Consider the following 21,810-nt stretch of genomic DNA (forward strand, 5'->3'; position numbering starts at 1 on the left):
CCCGATCTAGCCACACTACTTCACGACTATTCTCTGCTGCCATTAGACAAGTTGAGAGCCCTGTAACGTCTAATGTGGCCATGTGTATCTATCAATATCTGTATATGTACATGTATCTGTGTCTATCTGTAACTGTGGCTGTATATGTATCTATCAGTATCTGTATATGTACATGTATCTGTGTTTGTTACTGTATCTATCTGTAACTGTGGCTGTATATGTATCTATCAGTATCTGTGTTTGTTACTGTATCTATCTGTAACTGTGGCTGTATATGTATCTATCAGTATCTGTGTTTGTTACTGTATCTATCAGTATCTATATTTGTATTTGTATCAGTATCTGTGTCTATGTTTGTGGCTGTATCTGTATCTATCAGTATCTGTATCTATATTTGTATTTGTATCAGTATCTGTGTCTATGTTTGTGGCTGTATCTGTATCTATCAGTATCTGTATCTATATCTTTAATTTGTGTCCGTATCTGTATCTGTGTCTTTGTCTATATATGTATCTGTGTCTATCAGTATCTGTGTCTATATTTGTATCTGTATCTGTGTCTGTGTCTTTGTCTATATATGTATCTGTGTCTATCAGTATCTGTGTCTATATTTGTATCTGTATCTGTGTCTGTGTTTGTGGCTGTATCTGTATCTGTGTCTATATCTTTAATCTGTGTCTTTGTCTATATATGTATCTGTGTCTATATCTTTAATCTGTGTCTTTGTCTATATATGTATTTGTGTCTATATTTGTATCTGTATCCTTATCTGTGTCTGTGTCTTTGTCTATATATGTATCTGTGTCCGTAACTATCTGTATCTGTAACTGTGTCTGTATCTGTGTATGTATCTGTAACTGTGTCTATATCTGTATCTGTGTACGTATCTGTAACTGTGTCTATATCTGTATCTGTGTACGTATCTGTATCTGTGTCTATATCTGTATCTGTGTCCGTATCTGTAACTTTGTCTATATCTGTATCTGTAACTGTGTCTATATCTGTAACTGTGTCTATATCTGTATCTATATCTGTATCTATATCTGTAACTGTGTCTATATCTGTATCTGTGTCTATATCTGTATCTGTGTCTATATCTGTATCTGTGTCTATATCTGTATCTGTGTCTATATCTGTAACTGTGTCTATATCTGTATCTGTGTATGTATCTGTATCTGTGTCTATATCTGTATCTGTATCTGTATCTGTGTCTATATCTGTATCTGTGTGTCTATATCTGTATCTGTGTCTGTATCTGTATCTGTGTCTATATCTGTATCTGTGTCTGTATCTGTGTCTATATCTGTATCTCTGTCTGTATCTGTGTCTATATCTGTATCTGTGTCTATATCTGTATCTGTGTCTTTGTCTATATATGTTACTATGTGTATCTTTATCTGTATCTGTATCTATATATGTACACTACTGTGCACGCTCAGCTGTGAACACCCAGCCTGAATGCCTGTACGATGTACGCCTCGAAATCAACACATGACGTACGATGACTCTACGCCCACAAACACACACACACGCGCACACGCGCACACGCACACACGCACACACGCACACACCAGAAATAGGCTAATTAGAATAGACTGTTTCACTATTCCACACAGCCTACTATTAAGTAAGACTAGCAACCAAAACTGCGGATTATAGTAGTGGTTTCATACTTAGCACAGAGTGAATTGATGCTTAAAGCAACAATGACCATTCTCTTCCTTCTATTTCTAGATAAGATTCATTCTTAAAGGGGGGTGGACAGACCAGCTATATGTGATGAAAACTGAGATGCTGAGCAAAAGCCTTAGTGTTCTTTTCATCTACTGCATCTTTGTGCTCTTTCTCTGGCCTGAGGTACACACATATGCACAGACACACTGCATCACAGTAAACATTAAGACAGGCCAGCGTAGAAACGTAGATAACAGATAACCAGCAGGATAAAGTGTGATTTTGATTGGCACCTATCAGCCATGCAACTCCATGTCTATCTAGTCTATTTGTACATGATTGTTTCATCCACCCTCAATGGCTAAAAGTACACACAACTAAGGATCTCCAGTAGTTTCCTCTCCTCCTCTTCTTTTCTTAATCTGCTATGAAAGAATTGGACAAGTGGAAGAAGAATTGGACAAGTGGAAGAAGAATTGGACAAGTGGAAGAAGAATTGGACAAGTGGAAGAAGAATTGGACAAGTAGGCATCCACCATATTGCTTTCACCTATCCAATGTTTTCAGATCTGTGCAGATTATAGAGAGGAGATGAGGAAAGGAAGCCACTTTAGACTTTTGAGATGTCCCCAATCTACAGTATCTGCAACTCCTGCATAACATCAGACTATTCTAAAAAGGATTGAGGAAATATTCAATGGCCTGACTGCAGATGAAAAGTGTCCGTTGGGGGTCACCAGGTAGTTTGGTCATATTTAACAAGCACTGAGATGTTGTATGGGAGAACCACATATTTGCATTATATGACATTGGGATCATATATGTAATTAGCAGGCTATCTATACTATATATACTCATATTAAATCAGATTTGGGATCTGATTACAAATTTATATGGAACTGCACTCATCTGCATCTTGTCGGAACAGGGTCTGAAATATCAATATAATATCAATAGAATGACGCAAGTCACAGGGTCAGTACGTCAAACACACAATGCATCTCAAATTGGGGGACACAGGTAACACACACCACGTTGTTGCCGTGGTAACAACAACTCGACAATGCAAAACTGGGCAACAGGCGTTGATGTCACCCAGGTAGAGGAGTTTCTCAGCGATGGCGTCATTAACTCCTGATCTTTCTTTTTTCTCAACGCTTTTCTCCGTCGGTTTATCTTTACCTCTTTCTATCACTCTTTGGCTGTTTTTCTCTCTATTCCTATTTTACTCTGTTTTTTTCTCTACTTCTCTGTCTCTATTCCTTTATCTATATTCAGGCTTTCATTTCCTGCAGTCCATTGTGTGTGTAGAATCTCTGAATCCATCACTCATTAACACAAACAACAGCCTCTGGCAACAGAAATGCACCCCAGTAGTTATTCCCTGCTCAACAGGTACAGGGCGTTGTGTTTGGGGGGGGGGGGGCACGAGACCCATCCAGGCGGTGTGTGTGTGTCTTGTGTGTGTCATAGGGCAGTCAACACTTGAGCTGCTCCATCTCAGAGCACTCTGTGTCCATGTCCGAGTCGCAGAGCGAGTGGCCCGTGAGGTCACTGTCTGGTGAGATTGTGTGTGTGTGAGGAGGGCTGGCCTCGTCCTGGAAGGTGTCTGTACGGGAGTAGAGCCCCAGGTCCTGGAGTTTGGACTGGGAGTCGTCGTCCTCTGTGGTGTCATCGTAACAGAAATCCTCCAGATCAACGAACCACTCGGGCCAGAAGCGCCTGCGGATCCTCTCACAGTAAATGGCCAGGTTAATCAGCTCGCCTGGAGCGGATAGGGTGGGTCAAAGGTCAACACAAAGGCAAAGGTCAACAAGCTCAGCTGAGAATGGGTCAAAATGTGGTGTGTTATATTCAATAAAGATGGGGTCTATTCCAGTCTGATTGCTGTCAAGGTTTCTTCCTCATCAGTTTTTTTCCCGTTTTTTTTAAAAACATTTGACAATTTGTTATTTTGTGTGTTTCCACATCACCGCACAAACAACACAAAAACAAAACGTCCACTATACAACACATTCCCCAAGGTGATCAACATAGGATTTCCAAATTTCCTTAAACACTTCTGTTTAAAAACAAATAATTATAATGTACAAAATCCAACATTATGTAGCTACATTGTTCAGTCCTCCACTTTGTTATTGAGGGTAAATATGAGGCCTTCCAATTGACGGTTCCACTTTTCTGCAGCAATTAGACATAGATCACAAAACTTTCTCTGATATTGATCATCAATATTGACATTTCCCAACAGACATAATAGTAGAGATAGATGGATATACATTCATAGACACAATGAAATGATAGAACATAAAGTGATACCATTTTGGGATAATGTATCAGAAGACCACAGCATAGGTAATAGGGTTCCTTTGTGCTTTTCCATATCCAACAGAGATGTGACATTTCTGGGTGCATTATATTCATTATGGCAGGAGTGTAGTAAGTCCTATGAATTATCTTACATTGCAGTAGTTTATGTCTTAGGTTGTAGGAGCAGGTTTTAGCATGTGCACATATCTGTGACCAAGGGTTCTCCTCAATTTCATCCTTTAGATATAGAGTTTCAAATCAACCCTTCACATAACTTGGCAAATCAACTTCTTTGGCATATGAGCTTCTTTCAGTATTTTGTCTATTCTAGATGCCTTAGGTACATCCAGATTCTGTTGACGCAACTGAATTTCAGAACGATTTATTCTGTAAGAAATTAAAGAAATCGGCCTTGGATAATCCAAATCTGTCTTGCAGTTGATTGACAGACAGTAGAGATCCATCATGGTACACAGGTTCAAAATGCATGATGCCACTTTGGAACCAGGATTTAAAGGTGTTGTCATTAAACACGGGAGGTTGTTCCAAATAAAGGCGCCTGGCAATATTGGGTCTTTGAATGGAGAATCATTGGATGTGTCCGTTTTTTCCTTGGACCCGAAGTAGTGAATATATTTTAGATCCTTAAGGTATTGCATTTATGGCTTTGATACTACTCAATGCACAGGATAGTCTGCTGTCCATTGTTAAGTGAACGCAGGTGTGCAGCCCAGTAAATGCATTTTCATATGAGGTAGTCCAAGACCTCCAGCTGCATAGGGTAAGTGTAAAACAGTCAATTTGACTCTTGAGGTCTTTCCATTTTAAATAAAGTTGGAGAGCAGGCCATGTATTTTATTTAAAAAGTTGGATGGAATTGAAAATGGCAGGACCTGAAATACATCAAGCATGGTAATATATTCATTTTGGATTATGTTGACCCTACCTAACATAGAAATAGAGAGAGATCTCAGTCTCTGAACATTGGACTCAATCTTATCTAGTAAAATAAAATATTTGATTTTATATGCCTTCTCCTGATTGCATGGTATCAGTACACCTAGGTATGTCAAATGCATCTTTGTTCATTTTAAAATGTACTTTCTAAGCTTGAGAAATCATACTTTGAAATTGCCATTATTTCAATTGTCTCCCAATTCGCTTTGAATCCTGATACAGCACCACATGTGTCTAACAGAAGTCAAATAAATTACAGAGAATGTTGTGGTTTAGATAAATAAAGTAAAATGTCATCTACATACAATGATATCACCTGTTGATCTCCACCAATCTCTATTCCCCGGATTGAGCCATGAGTTCAAATTCATGCTAGGGGTTCTGTGGCTAAAGAAAATAAATAACTAGACAAAGGTCATCCCTGTCACGCTGCTTTGGGGGATTTGTACAATAGCTCAATCCAGGAGATAAATACCGGACCAAAACAAAACACTTTAAAGACAGCCACCAAATATGCCCATCCCAACCTATCTAATGCTTTTTCAGCATCTAATGATACTGACACTTTTGGAGCATTCAAGTTTTTAGTATGACGGATTATATTGAAAAAATGGCATAGATTGTTTGATCTGAGTGAATCAACTTTTGTATTACTGTTTGTATGCTGAAAGCCAATACTTTAGCAATGATTTTGTAATCCACATTCAAGAGGAATATTGGGCGGTAAGATCTGCATGACAATGGTTCCTTCTCTTTTCTTTTTAAGTAGGGTGATTTCCCTCACTGTTGCCCTAACTTGCTATTTATTTATTTTTTGGAACCCATGTAGGCCCTTTCTGGGGAGTAATGTTAACCATGACACGCAATGTGGCTTGTTGGTGAAACTCACCTTTGATGAGTTGCTCTGGCCTTGTGCCCGGCAGTGTCCACATGGCAGGGGCTAGATGGCTGAACACAGTGGCATCCACCATAGACAGCTTAGGACCCATCAGGTACTTCTTATCACCTACCCAGAAAAACACCAAGAATCAGGGGGCGAGAAGAATGTTGTATGGAAACAAGGGTCATGGGGGTAAGATTTTGACTGGAAATTAGTCCTCATGGTGTAGTATCCTACTTTCTCCAGAAGAGGACAGAATTGTACAATGTACCTTGTTATAAAAGGGATGCTCCTTTAAGCACTTGAAACTGGCCATAGTACTGTAAACCCAAGTAAGTTAATTAAACCACAATGGAACCTACAGCTGGCCTTAGCCGTAGTTATGAGATTTACAAGGCTTGTAAGGCTGCAGACTGTACCTTGTGAAATGAGATGGGGATGATGATCTGTAGGATTATGATTTTACTTATTATCTACAGTATACCCTCACCCTACCGAGTAGGGTGGCCAGCGTCCGCATGTCCTTCTCCATTAGAGCGTAAACCTCCTCCCTGGTGAATCGTCCAATCCCGTGGCCGTACATCTCCCTCTTCACGATGCTGCCAGTCAGGTGACTCAGGATCCACTTGAGTAGGTCACTCAGTGGCCCACTCACTGCCAGCATCTTCTGGGTCTCCTCCAGGTTGTCCACCCACTGACAGTACGCTATGGTCCTGTCATCACACACAGACGTGATGTTCGTTAGGTCAACAGTATCTCAAATCCATACGCTGATAAAGTGTGGTCCCGATGGCACAGTTGGTTGGAGCATGGAGTTTGCAACACCAGGGTTGTGAGTTTCAAGGGACAGATGTAATGGTTTGCGACCCAATCACATTCACTAGTTTATCATCCTATCCCTCAGTATCAAATAAATTAGGTCTCCCAACAGAGCAGCATCTAGTGGATGTCTTGCTGTAGTGTCAGGAAGTGTCTCACCAGTAGAAGTGTTCCTCCACCATCTTGGTGACAGCCTGGGACACAGCCTTCTCCGGGGGACTGAGGTTCTTGTTGAGGCTCACGCCCAGCTTCTCCTCCAGGAAGTCGATGATAAACTCTGTGCCAGACACCTGCTCCTGGTTGTACTCTATCCATGGCATTTTCCCCTGGGGAGACAGCTTCCCATCAAAGTAGTTCTGCATGACAGAGGGAGAGAGAGAAAGGAAAGAGGAAGAAGGAATTTCAATGGTCAGTTACTCTTCAATAGAAAATGACAATGTTAGTTACATCAAATAATTCAACTACGCACCAACCCAAACATCACTCTCTTTCTCTGTCTCTCTCCCCCTCCCCATCTCTCTCTCACACACAAACACATACACACACACCTGGTAGGGCAGGTCCACCATGCGCAGGTAGGTCTCTATCTTGAGGCAGAAGGGGGAGAGAGATGGGACACCACTCTTTGGCCTGGAGAACTGGTGGAGGATGATGGTATCTTTAGAGTTCAGCTCCTGTTCTTTCCTATGAACCAGCCAGAGCAAGGCAGTTTGAGCTCCACATTCTAATCACTCATTCTTATACATTTTATTGAAAGCAACTTACGGTTAGTGCATATATTCATTAAATATGTATGCAGGCCTCCCGAGTGGCGCAGCGGTCAAAGGCACTACATCACAGGGTTAGAGGCGACACTACAGACCCGGGTTCGATCCCGGGATGTGTCGCTACTGCGACACCCATGAGGCAACTGGCCCAGAGTCGTCTGGGTTAGGGGAGGGTTTGGCCAGCTGGGTATCCTTGTCCCATCGCGCAACTCCTTGTGGCAGGCCGGGCACATACACGCTGACTTTGGTCGCCAGCTGTATGGTATTTCCTACGACACATTGGTGTGGCTGGCTTCCGGGTTTAGCGAGCAGTGTCTCAACAAGCAGTGCGGCTTGGCGGGTCGTGTTTTGGAGGACACATGGCTCTCGAACTTTACCCTTCCCGAGTCCATACGGGAGATAGTTCAAGACCACAACTACCAATTGGAAATCCCAATGTGTGGGAATCAAACCCTCAACTCCGAAGTAGCAAGGCCATCCTCATATTAAATTAGTGCAAATGATGTCCCAATTCAAACACACTGTACATTATTTTAAAATCTCTGGATATCTGGATCCCCTAGTAGGCTATAGTGCACCCATGACACTTCCACGCTTTTACATATATCTGGAGTCGATTATAGGCTAATAATCAAATTGTACTTTAAAAATAATCAAGGAAATGTTCTAAGATCTTACACAACAATCTCAGGTGCTACAGTAGATCCCGTTTTACAGCTATCTATCATAGAGAGCTTTGCACAATACCCATGCTGAAACTTTCCTCGGGCAAGGGCGCCATTGCCACCGGGACACTACAGTGTCAAAACGAGTAGGACACAACCAAGTGAAATATTGCAATACATTATCATGGTCACTGTAGCTGATCCTATTACACGTTCGTACTGACCAACATAGTCACAAATGGGGGCCTTATTAAATGAAAAAAAAGTTTAAAGGGAGTTGTTTACATGTAGCCAACTACTCCGCATGTTCTGAAATACTGAGGAGCTGTCCATTTAGCAGTGGTGCTGAAATGGCCACAAACATTTAAAAAACAAACGTATTGATTCAGTTATCTATAGAATGCAAAGCACTTCGGTGTAATGACATATAGGGAAAGTAAATGAGACAGTAACTACTTAGAAATCGATTTAAAATGGGTCTCTAAGATAGAGTACAGGCGGAGCAAAAAAAGAAGAGCAATGAGAAAACACACACAGTGCTAGCCACATGTAAAATAATAATAATAATAAAAAACATATTTCAAAAACAAGACAGTCAATCAAAATGCCCTTCTGTGTAATACAACAAGCTTTAGGCCACACTGATTCCTATTGGTGTAGTGTGAAGTCAATTCAACTCGAATCCCGCATCCATCTCTGTAAGAGTGTGTTTATCTAGCCGAGTTGGCCATGGGGTTATCGTTGCAGGTAACCCGAGATGTTTTTTTTAAGGACCGCAGCGACCAAACTCAATTCCCCCAGACATTATTTCAGCTAAAATCTAGGGATTCTACTGCGAAGCTGCAGTTTTCGGTCACAGATGGTCAATTCCTGTTAGCTAATACATATCCGGGCCTGGCTTTTAGCTGTATACTTCTCTCAAGTGCGAGGTTAGTAAAGGTCATTCTATCACAACCGCAATGTTTTTCTATACTGCAAGACTCGACTCGACAGAAAACGAGAAGACTTGTTTGGCTTGGGTACAACCATCTAGCCAATATCACATGCCCGGTCATCCCATGCCCTTGACAAATGAAATCGTAAATAAATAAAAGAGTCAACATTTGCAGAAATGAAAATGATCTTATTGTATTTACACACAAATATCTCAAATACCAGGCTTCACGCTACATATGAACAAATCAATGGATGGTTTTAATGTGACATCTAGTCCTAATAGCCACAATAACTGGAATACGAAGAGGCATAACATTTGCGTGATTCATTGGTTAATTTATTTTCTTTCCATAACGCGACAAACAAGGAATCTCCTTCAAGCGGTACGGGCCGTTAGGCTGCATTCATTTTGGAAGCCTACCTGATGGCGAGCAGCTCGTGCAGTAGATAGGCAGCGGCGGCAAGCAGAGCGCCCCCGGTCAGATAGAGCGTTTTCCGCCACCACGAGTCTGACCCAAGGAGCGGCATGATCCCGCCGTAGTCCTGCAGAGGGTAGGCGATGATGTACCCATACAACGAGAGCTGCTCATTGGAGCCGCACAAGCCGAAGGAGAAGCTCTGGTTCCGTCCAAGATCAACCACAAACGATCGCGTCCAGGCGAACCCGACGCGCCAGTACATTCTCTCTCTCAGTGGCCCTTTTCTGCCTTGCTTTGGCCGGTTTTGGCTTCATCAACGGGGGCTTCATGCGTGCAAAGGGGTCGTTGCGATGCGGGATGCAAGGAAGAAAGGGATAGGGGCCATCTCGCCTGGCGGTTGTCCCGTCCCCGCTGCGGGGTCGGTATCCTCCGCAGCCGATCGTCGCCGCTCTCTCACTCTGCCGCGGATAAGTGACGTCACGATAGCTGTACCTTTGAAACTCTTGTTTTTGCGATCAGTTGGGCAATAGCATAGACTACTCAATTTCCTAGCATCTTCAATGTAGGCCAATTGCATAGGCTACTTTAAAAAATAACCGTTCCATAAACTTTATAATATACATGTCTGCTTTGCAGCTTTGGTAACAATAACACGTAACGACTACATTAACTCTCCTTTGCACTACATATCGCACTAAAGTCATATAGGCCTAACTATTGTATGGTGGTGTAGCCTATGACTTTTATTTGTTGCAAGATGATCAGTAGTTCTAGAAACTTTTAGACCATTACAAAATTAAATCCAGGCAACATTAGAATGTAGGGCTATACGTGGTGGCCTATACAACTGAGTTAGCCTCGTATCGTAGGCCTAAAAACATCCTGAAGTCTCGCGAGTTTATACTCGGTTTCGCTTTACCGATTAATGAATGTATTTATTTTGGGATTATGTCTGTATTGTTTTGCATTACTTCACTTTTGGAGCTAGAAAAACAAGCATTACGCTGCACCCACGATAATATCTGCAAATATGTGTACCGACCAATAAACATTGATTTGAATATTTTGAGTGAAGTGAAGCGAAACGAGAACGGGTCGGTCAGGATGGTCATGCTTCAGGCAACAGCTGAATGCCCCTGAAACACAAATAATATAACACATTCAGTCGTGCAAAGAAGGAGCTATAGCTGCATCAACCCATTTGGTTACTGCAATATTCATTTTATTACCACAATAGATTTTCAAAAAGAAATACAGTTCAAGTAATAGCCAATGCTTGACAAACCACACATTTGCATGTTGTGGTTCTATAGAGACAGGGGGAAAACATTAGTAGGCTAATCCCAGTCAGTCAAGTAAACACATATGATAAATGATGGAGCCTGTAAAGGGGAAGGGAACTCTGAGGCAAAAGGTTGTATCTCAATAGTCTAAAAGCTGGATCCTCGCTGACTAAAAGCTGGATCTTTCATGACTTGCAAACAGCCAGTATGTGAAAGTAATATGGAGCACAACCACAAACAGCCTGATTTCATCTAGATTTACTTCGCATCAGTGTATATGAAGCAACCGATAACAAGGAGAGGAATTCACTTCAGACTATTGGGATGCACCCAAAGGGACCCCCCAACCCCGAAAACAAACAAAAAACATCACTTCCCTGCAATAGGACAGTGTGCTCCTAAGTCTTATTACCTTGATAAACAGCTTATTTTGTAAGGCATTCAAGCACCCAGTTCTGGACACAGGTGAACACGTACATATCACAGAAACCAAGAGAAACAACCTCTCACACGCACACACAACTCCCACTGTATTACTGTACAGAAAATATATCAATATCTACAAGTAAATATGCACACAAAGGTATTGTGACACTTCAATTTGATTAAATACGTGGTACATGCAGACAGAAAACATTGGACCCTGGCTTGTGTAGGACTGATTCAATATGCAATCAAGAACACACAGCTAAAAATCCACCTGCCTTCCCCACCAAAAATGTGGTCCTAACAATTCTCCACATAAAAAAAGCAGAATAAAAAATAAAACGTTTTTGTTGCAGGCTAATTACATCATGATAGTAAACACATTTGAGCAGTTTTACTTGAAGCAGACAGCAAATACATTTCATGATTTCTACCCAAGCAAATTTGCCCAATCAAGTAAAACACAAACGATGAAATGAAAGACATGAGTGAAGCTATTTACAAAGGCTGGAGATGTAACAGATAATGAAGACACTTGAATCTAGCGGGTATACCCCCAGAAATTCCATTCTCCCCCATGACTTCACCTGCTGAGCTCTGTAACCAATCAACGTAGACCTTAGATAACAGGACATCCAATCGGGTCACACAATCGAACAGACTTACATCCTTTCAGAACGCATCTCAAACAGTACAGGGTCCAATCATCTTAGCGATACCAGTAAAAAGGACTACTATTCTCCCTGAGGAATGAAGACACTGCCAAATGGGCCACTCACACATCACAATCACTAATGATCAAGTTCTCTGGCCCCACGGAGCTCCATATTATATGATTGTTCCCCGAGAGTGTTTCAAGGAAGTCAGGATCATCACAACTCATAGTCCCCCCCCCCCCCCCCCCACTACATCCTCCTGTTTCTCACAGTTAGGTCCATAAGGTTTTTGGTCGCGTTCCCCTGCACAGACGTTGAATGCATCAACCAATTGTTGCTAGCAAAGCCATCAACTGTGCCCGGTCGGGCACTATATTGCTATAACATGTGGTTAGCTGATACATAAAATACCTATCCAGGTGTTTTAAGATCTGCCATGCGTTAGCAACACCTGGGCACAGGAACGCGCCCTTTAACTGTTGAGGGATGGAAACACAGGACTGCTGCCGCCAATTGGCTAATGCCAGCATTCCTGTGGCCATCTGATGAGTTATCATACATGAGCCAAGGTGGACGTCCCATTGCCTATGACTGGATGTAAGAGTTATTCTGGTTTCCACTGGAGCTCTGGTCATTGTCACTGGTACACAAACAAAACAAAAAACAGTGAGTTGAGACAGGAAGTGAATGGGTCATGTTAACAGTATATAGGTGGAACACTAAGTTGAGATTAGGATAGATCTCTGTACCTGTTGGGAGGCGGCTTGGGTTTAGGCATCTTGTTGAGCACTGCAGCCATTTCCTTCCTGTCGTCAAAATTCTTCCACTGGTCGTACAGCTTCAGGATGACTCGGATGATCTCCAGGATCTGAGCAGAGCATATACGTTACCGCACAGACAATCAGCTTTCCCCTCCGATTGATGTATTAATATGCCATTCGTTTTGTGTGGCCGTACCTTCTCCATGTCGACAGAGAGCTCAGCAAACCACTGCCTGGCGTCTTTCTGCTGCACCACACAGGCAACATGCAGACATGCTGTGGATGCAGGGGGAAGAATGTGTGTAACACCTCACCTATATTTTATTGAGCTGAATCTACTAGTAGGAAATGTGAGAGGCCTGACAGGGGGGGGGGGTGTCTTACCTAGTGCGATCATGAAGGGAGGGTAGAGTAAACAGAGGTCTGTCCTATACGTGTCATTCACTACTCTCCTGTAGAGAAATAAGACAGTGTTTCAATATTCTCATATCAAATCAATACATGCTCCCGCAAACAAAGAAAAAAACAAACACATACCAGGCCAATGGCAGTAGCATGTCCTCCTGCCCCATGTCCTGCACGTACTGCAGCAGGGGTCTGTAGGGGTGGTATACTATCAAACAGCAGTCCTGGAACACGCATTAAATCAGTTAATGAATCCATCCATCCAACAAATGGATGACATCTAGCATTGAATGTATTGTGACAGAGACAAAAACTTTCTATACTTACCATGAGCTCTAGTAGGTAGAACTCACATTCTAATACCTGTAATGAGGAAAGCAAATGAAGTGCAAACTCAGTTTAGTAAATATATCAGTGTCATAGTCTCAACTTGTATCCCTTTTCTCTATTATCTGGGAAGTATCTCGGAATATTTCCACTATCTGGGAATAACAACATTCTGCTAACTAACCCCTACAGTGTGAATAATCACCTCCTTCATTGCGCCACACCACCAGAGAATCAATTATTGTCTACAAGGTGTTAGGACAGCCCCAACGTGGTCCTGGCAACTCCGTGGAATAGGTAGATAAATAACCGGCGCTACAATCGTATTCCACTTAGCGCCACAGCGATAGATACGCCCCCGTGAGGAGACGCAACCGACCACGGTCAGAATCAACTCCCATGGCGATGGGAGTTTTGCCATAGGCTTGCGAACACTAGTTGTGGAATGTGGCGTCTCCGTAGACGCCAACATACTGATACCTAACTACAACACACAACATAAAGGACTCTTACTGGTGTATAAACTGGGTGGCTCGAGCACTCAATGCTGTTTGGCTGAAAGACGTGGTATATCAGACCGTATAACACGGGTATAACTAAACATTACTTTTTACTGTTCTAATTACATTGGTAACCAGTTTATAATAGCAGTAAGGCAACTCCTGGGTTTGTGGTATATGGCCAATAAACCACGGTTGTGTCGTACTTTGGCCATATACCACAACACCTTATTGCTTAAGTATAAATATTCCACAATATAGTGAGTGTGTTGCCTCAGAGATAGGTCCCACCACAATGCAACATGATCGTAACATCTAGCTACAATAATGAATTATATTCAATAATTTAACTTCATAATAAATACTACATTGTTTAGCCTAAGAACTGTTCATACAGCACACACCCTAAATGATTTCAACAGCAAGGTTAGGTCAGACGTACATGGTTCATTCTGTAAGGGAACTCCTTTGGGAAGGCATAGGAAAATCTTGTTTTTACTGTATAAAACAAAAACACTTGTTAGATTTGACATCAAATGAACGCAACCCATCAGAATGAATGTAGCGTTTGTACCACAGCAAGAGTGTATTTGTCATCTTAAATATAAGATCATATCTAAATGGAAACCCTTCGTGTCTCCTTACTTACACACAGACGTAGCTGCAGAGATCAGACGAGTGTTTGAAACAACACCGAATTCCTGGAAGAGACAGTAACAGAAGGGCTTTGAGGATGCTGTCATGGAGTAGGACGGGGGTGAATTGCACTCATGGAGTAGGACGGGGGTGAATTGCACTATCAAAGACTATGTTACAGAGCAGTTAACCCTACCAGTTAACCCTATCCCTACTCTCACACAGACTATGAAAACTGGAAAGGCAGTGGGATATCAGGCCATATATACCTCCACTTTGGAGGCAAGGAACACACATGTAGGAGCCATGAGCACTGGGTCTATACTCTTCAGGGAGTACCTGCAGGGGAAGAAATAAGAAAGAGAGAAAGAGGGGGAGAGATATAAAGAGATTTGGAAGAGGCCCAAAGCTCATTGCTCCAGAGACCGTTTAAAAAAAAAAAAAAAATGTATGCGCCTAAGTTGAAAAATGTAGGAGCACAATTAAAAATATTTGAAGTAACAAGTCGTTTTCTTTGTAGTAATGGGGAAAGCATGACGGTGAAAAACGGAGCTCATTGTATTCTCCATGGTACTCAGGGGCTGCGGTACAGTGAAATAATAATTCCAACAATTATCATCTGGGTGATTTTTTTCTAAATTACAATTCCAGGTCATACAGCAAAATAGTTAGGCGCATGTGGTGGCACTGTAGATATTATACAATGCTCCCCTAGTGCCATTTATAATTAGCTGATGAATAGAACACAGTGTTGTTGTTATGAAAATGGCATAAGCACCTGGCATAGAAACGTTTGAAGTAGACGGTTGCTGTAGCAATGACCTGCTGGCGGAGCTTCAGGTGTTCCCCCAGTGCCTGGATCACTGGAACAGAACAATACGTTGAACACAAAGCACATCTAACCTCAATTGCGTCAAACATCAACCTTACAAGACAAACGACACTGACAGTGCATTCGGAAAGTATTCAGACCCCTCGACTTTATCCACATTGTTACATTACAGCCTTATTATAAAATAGATTAAATAAAACATTTCCCTCATCAATCTACACACAATACCCCACAATGACAAAGCAAAAACAGGTTTATATTTATTTAGCAAATGTATTAAAAAAAAAAAAAAACAGAAATACCTTATTTATATAGGTATTCCTCCCCTTTGCTATGAGCTCATGTGCATCCTGTTTCCATTGATAATCCTTGAGCCATTTCTACAACTTGATTAGAGTCCATCTGTGGTAAATTCAATTGATTGGACATGATTTGGAAAGGCACACACCTGTCTATATAGGTTCCCACAGTTGACAGTGCATGTTAGAGCAAAAACCAAGCCATTAGGTCAAAAGATTTGTCCATAGAACTCCAAGACAGGATTGTGTCAAGGCACATATTTGGTGAATGGTACCAAAAAATGTCTGCTGCACTGAAGGTCCCCAAGAACACAGTGGCCTCCATTAATTCTTAAATTAAGATTTCCTAGAGCTGGCCAAACTGAGCAATTGGGGGAGAAGGGCCTTGGTCAGGGAGGTGACCAAGATCTCGATGGTCACTCTGACAGTGCTCCAGAGTTCCTCCATGGAGATGGGTGAACCTTCCAGAAGGACAACCATCTCTGCAGCACTCAGGCCTTTATGGTAGAGTCGCAAGACTGAAGCCACTCCTCAGTAAAAGGCACATGACAGCCCGCTTGGAGTTTGCCAAAAGGCACCTCAGACCAGGAGAAGCAAGATTCTCTGGTCTGATGAAGCCAAGACTGAACTAATTGTCCTGAATGCAAAGCATCACGTCTGGAGGAAACCTGGCACCATCCCTACGGTGAAACATGGTGGTGGCAGCATCATGCTGTGGGGATGTTTTTCAGCGGCAGGGACTGGGAGACTAGTCAGGATTGAGAGAAAGATGAACGGAGCAAAGTACAGAAAGATCCTTGATGAAAACCTACTCCAGAGCGCTCAGGACCTCAAGACTGGGGTGAAGGTTCACCTTCCAACAGGACAATGACCCTAAACACACAGCCAAGACCATGCAGGCCTCCGGACAATTCACTGAATGTCCTTGAGTGGCCCAGGCAGAGCCCGGACTTGAACCTGATCAAACATCTCTGGAGAGACCTGAAAATATCTGGGCAATGACACTCACCATCCAACTGGACAGAGCTTGAGAGGATCTGCGGAGAAGAATGGGAGAAAACTCCCAAGCTTGTAGCATCATACCCAAGAAGACTTGAGGCTGTAATCGCTGCCAATGTGACATCAGTTTTTTTTTTTTTAATAAAAACTGGCAAACATTTCCGAAAACCTGTTTTTGCTTAGTCATTATGTGGTATTGTATGTAGAACAATTTAATACATTTTAGAATAAGGCTGTAACGTAACAAAATGTGTAAAAAGTGAAGGGGTCTTTATACTTTCTGAATGCACTGTATACACAAAAGGTGTATAAAATCTGACAGGTGTATAAAATCGAGCACACAGCCATGCAATCTCCATAGACAAACATTGGCAGTAGGATGGCCATACTGAAGAGCTCAGTGACGTTCAACGTGGCACCGTCATAAGATGACACCTTTTGTAAAATTTCTGCCCTGCTAGAGCTGCCCACAACTTTAAGTGCTGTTATTGTGAAGTGGAAAGCTTCAGGAGCAACAAAGTGGTAGGCCACAAAACCTCACAGAACACAACCGCTGAGTGCTGAAGCTCGTAAAAATTGTCTGTCTTCAATTGTAACACTCACTACCGAGTTCCAAACTGCCTCTGGAAGCAACGTCAGTACTGTTTGTCAGGAGCTTCATGAAATGAGTTTCCATGGCCGAGCAGCCGCACACAAGCATAAAGATCACCATGTGCAATGCCAAGCGCTGGCTGGAGTGGTGCAAAGCTTGCCACCATTACACTCTGGAGCAGAGGAAACTTGTTCTCTGGTGTGATGAATCACACGTCACCATTTGGCAGTCCAACGAATGCACAGTGCAAACTGTAAAGTTTGGTGGAGGAGGAATAATGGTCTGGGGCTGTTTTTCATGGTTTGGGCTAGGAACCTTAGTTCCAGTGAAGGGAAATCTTAATGTTACAGCATACAATGACATTCTAGATGATTCTGTGCTTCAAACTTTGTTTCAGCATGACAATGCCCACGTGCACAAAGCGAGATCCATATAATAAATGGTTTGTCGATATCGGTGTGGAAGAACTTGACTGGCCTGCACAGAGCCCTGACCTCAACCCCATAGAACACCTTGGGGATGAATAGGAAAGCCGACTGCTATCCAGGCCTAATCAGTACTCAACCTCACTAATGCTATTGTGGAAGCATGTAAGTGAGTCCCCACAACAATGTTCCAACTAGAGGTTGACCGATTATGATTTTTCAACGCCTATACCGATACCAATTATTGGAGGACCAAAAAAAGACGATACAGATTAATCGGCCATTTTTCTCTTTTTTGTAATAATGACACTTACAACAATACTGAATGAACACTTATTTTAACTTAATATAATACATCAATAAAATCAATTTGGCCTCAAATAAATAATGAAACATGTTCAATTTGGTTTAAATAATGCAAAAACAAAGTGTTGGAGAAGAAAGTAAAAGTGCAATATGTTCCATGTAAGAAAGCTAACATTTAAGTTCCTTTCTCTGAACATAAGAACATATGAAAGCTGGTGGTTCCTTTTAACATGAGTCTTCAATATTCCCAGGTAGGAAGTATTAGGTTGTAGTTATTATTGGAATTATAGGACTATTTCTCTCTATACCATTTGTATTTCATTAAACTTTGACAATTAGATGTTCTTATAGGCACTTTAGTATTGCCAGTGTAACAGTATAGCTTCCGTCACTCTCCTCGCTCCTCTCTGGGCTCGAACCAGGAACACAACGACAACAGCCACCCTCGAAGCAGCGTTACCTATGCAGAGCAAGGGGAACAACCACTCCAAGTCTCAGAGCGAGTGACGTTTGAAACGCTATTAACGCGCACCCCGCTAACTAGCTAGCCATTTCACATCGGTTACACAAGCCTAATCTCGGGAGTTGATAGGCTTGAAGTCATAAACAGCGCAATGCTTGATGCACAACGAAGACCTGCTGGCAAAACGCACAAAAGTGCTGTTTGAATGAATGCTTACGAGCCTGCTGCTGCCTACCACCGCTCAGTCAGACTGCTCTATCAAATCATAGACTTAGTTATAACATAACACACAGAAATACGAGCCTTAGGTCATTAATATGGTTGAATCCGGAAACTATCATCTCGAAAACAAGACGTTTATTCTTTCATTTAAATACGGAACCGTTCCATTTTTTATCTAAGGGATGGCATCCCCAAGTCTAAATATTCCAGTTACATTGCACAACCTTCAATGTTATGTCATAATTACGTAAAATTCTGGCAAATTAGGCAGCCCAAACTGTTGCATATACACCGACCCTGCGTGCAATGAACGCAAGAGAAACGACACAATTTCCCCTGGTTAATATTGCCTGCTAACCTGGAATTCTTTTAGCTAAATATGCAGGTTTAAAAATACATACTTCTGTGTATTGATTTTAAGAAAGGCATTGGTGTTTATGGTTAGGTACACATTGGAGCTACGATACGCACCGCATCGATTATATGCAACGCAGGACACGCTAGATAAACTAGTAATATCATCAACCATGTCTAGTTAGTGATTATGATTGATTGATTAATTGTTTTTTTAAAGATAAGTTTAATGCTAGCTAGCAACTTACCTTGGCTTACTGCATTCGCGTAACAGGCAGGCTCCTTGTGGAGTGCAATGTAATCAGGTGGTTAGAGCGTTGGACTATTAAACTGTAAAGTTGCAAGATTGAATCCCCCAAGCTGACAAGGTGAAAATCTGTCGTTCTGCCCCTGAACGAGGCAGTTAACCCACCGTTCCTAGGGCGTCATTGAAAATAAGAATGTGTTCTTAACTGACTTGCCTAGTTAAATAAAGATTAAATAAAGGTGTAAATAATAATATAATTTTAAAAACGGTGTCCAAAAATACAGATTAATGCCCATAATTTTGGAATGAGATGTTCAACAAGCTTTTGGTCATGTAGTGTATGAAGAGGTAGCCTAGCAGTTAAGAGCATTGGGCCCATAATTGAAAGGTTGCTGGTTCTAATCCTTGAGCAGACGAGATGAAAAATCTGTTCATGTGCCCTTGAGTAAGGCACTTAACCCTAATTGCTCCTGCTAAATGACTCAAATGTAAATATAGGTCATTGTTGCCGGTTATTGCTAGTAGTGTCAAATGAGATTTGAGGGTAATTAATGTTGTGACATTGTACCATTTCCCTAACAGTAAAACCATTCCCACCACACAGATCTATCATAGCATATGAGTCTGATGAAATACCATTGGCAAAGAAGATCTGCAGTTTCCAGTAGTCTTCCTCAGACATGAACTTGATGTCCTTCTGACGCTCCTTCATCAGGTCCTGCTTGTCCAGGACCCACTGCAGACTAGTGAAATAGAGGAGACAACCACAACGAGCCCTCTCATACACACAGTATCATAACAACAAAACTGCTGATTGGAAATCTGAGAGCGGTGCGTCAGAAATAAACAATAACACATGCCTTGATGACTTGCGCACAAAGTTATTGTCAGTGTGGCTAAGCTGTCAAACCAGCTCGCTTAAAGGCACAAAAATACTTAGCTGGCTCTACAAATAAACCTCAGCATTCATATCTAGCTAATTACCACTAAGAAAAATTACCACTAAATGTTCGTCCGGTACACTAATACTGACATAATAGAAGACTAGAGTGTGCGGACAAGCTGAAGTTAGGTAGCAAGCTAGCTTGCTAACTCTAGCTAGGCCCCAAATCAATGGAGTTTCTTTCCCATACATAGTCCTAATGCATCACGTTCGTACAGAATACTTACTAATGCGAGCTCTGCCAGAAGTTCCCAGCCATGGCTTATGAGTTGAGGTAGAAAATGTTATTTTAAATTGTCTTTATTTTTAAAGATGATACGGGACATAGAGAAGAAAGTGGTCAGCTAATAAATGTGCAGTGCAACACTCAATGCTGTTCTGACGGCGACTGGGGCGTGATGTGCTTGGGTTCCACTTAGCTGGGTCTGGGTTGCTAAATGGGTGGGAAACGCACATCTTGTTGTCTAATTTGGCGTGTAAATATACAATTGTTACAGTATCGATGTTGCCTAACCATCAGGGTTGGGGTCGATTATGAATTGAGTTGCAACTTGCTCTTTGATTCCAATTAAATTCTTACATATGAATTAAATTTGAATTCACACTCCACAGAAAGAAACATTTTAATTGAATTTTAATTCAAGGAAAAATAATGTAATTAAATGAAATTCAATGTACAGGTCATTCAAATTGCTTATTTATTGTACATATCACCATAGCAATGTTTAATCTGAAATCATGTATGGCTACCAATACCATATAGCATGAGCTTGAAAGATTTCATTTTAAAAACTAATTATCCTAAAACAATTACAAATAATTACAGTGGTCTGGAAATATTGTAAGATCATGTTGTGGGTTGTCTGTAATAATTCATATTCCCCTTCATTTAAATAACATAAGAAGAAAGAAAATCCCGGAATGAATTAGATCAAACACTGCAGTATGCATCTCATGACAAAAATACTATTAAAATCAAATCAAATTTTATTGGTCACCAACACGTGATGAGCAGATGTTATTGAGGGTGTAAGGAAATGCTGGTGCTTCTAGCTCTGACAGTGCAGTAATATCTAACAAGTAACATCAAACAAATTACACAACATATACAGTTGATGTCAGAAGTTTACATACACTTAGGTTGGAGTCATTAAAATTCGTTTTTCAACCACTTCACAATTTTTTTGTTAACAAACAAATAGATAAGTCGGTTAGGACATCTACTTTGTGCATGACAAGTAATTTTTCCAACAATTGTTTACAGACAGATTATATCACTTATAATTCACAGTAGCACAATTCCAGTGGGTCAGAAGTTTATATACACTAAGTTGACTGTGCCTTTAAACAGCTTTGAAAATTCCAGAATATAATATCATGGCTTTAGAAGCTTCTGATATGCTAATTAACATAATTTTAGCCAATTGGAGGTGTACCTGTGGATGTATTTCAAGGCCTACCTTCAAACTCTGTGCCTCTTTGTTTGACATCATGGGAAAACCAAAATAAATCAGCTAAGACCTCAGAAAAAAATTGCAGACCTCCACAAGTCTGGTTCATCCTTGGGAGCAATTTCCAAACGTCTGAAGGTACCATGTTCATCTGTACAAACATTAGTACGCAAGTATGAACACCATGGGACCACACAGCCGTCATACCCCTCAGGAAGGATATGCGTTCTGTCTCCTAGAGATGAACGTATTTTGG

General features: G+C 41.5%; 2 protein-coding genes across 2 annotated transcripts; both read right to left on the minus strand.

The window, feature by feature from the left end:
• Window positions 1–1,301: 1,301 nt before the first annotated feature.
• Window positions 1,302–10,066, minus strand: LOC123990840 (failed axon connections homolog). The gene is made up of 6 exons (XM_046291734.1): window positions 9,430–10,066; window positions 7,189–7,324; window positions 6,800–6,996; window positions 6,317–6,534; window positions 5,831–5,947; window positions 1,302–3,439 (listed from the first exon to the last, which is right to left on the minus strand). The coding sequence occupies exons 1-6, from the start codon at window positions 9,687–9,689 to the stop codon at window positions 3,153–3,155; spliced, it is 1,215 nt and encodes a 404-aa protein (XP_046147690.1). The 5' UTR covers window positions 9,690–10,066; the 3' UTR covers window positions 1,302–3,152.
• A 535-nt stretch (window positions 10,067–10,601) lies between these two features.
• LOC123990841 (cyclin-C-like) lies at window positions 10,602–20,534 on the minus strand. Its single transcript, XM_046291735.1, has 12 exons — window positions 20,331–20,534; window positions 19,797–19,903; window positions 15,200–15,284; window positions 14,691–14,760; window positions 14,435–14,486; window positions 14,228–14,283; window positions 13,286–13,321; window positions 13,091–13,182; window positions 12,938–13,005; window positions 12,750–12,829; window positions 12,542–12,660; window positions 10,602–12,432 (listed from the first exon to the last, which is right to left on the minus strand). Exons 1-12 carry the CDS (start codon window positions 20,360–20,362, stop codon window positions 12,378–12,380), a joined length of 852 nt encoding a protein of 283 aa, XP_046147691.1. The 5' UTR covers window positions 20,363–20,534; the 3' UTR covers window positions 10,602–12,377.
• Between the last annotated feature and the right edge of the window lie 1,276 nt (window positions 20,535–21,810).

Source organism: Oncorhynchus gorbuscha, linkage group LG12, assembly GCF_021184085.1.
Source record: "Oncorhynchus gorbuscha isolate QuinsamMale2020 ecotype Even-year linkage group LG12, OgorEven_v1.0, whole genome shotgun sequence".
In the NCBI taxonomy this organism is placed as follows: domain Eukaryota; kingdom Metazoa; phylum Chordata; class Actinopteri; order Salmoniformes; family Salmonidae; genus Oncorhynchus; species Oncorhynchus gorbuscha.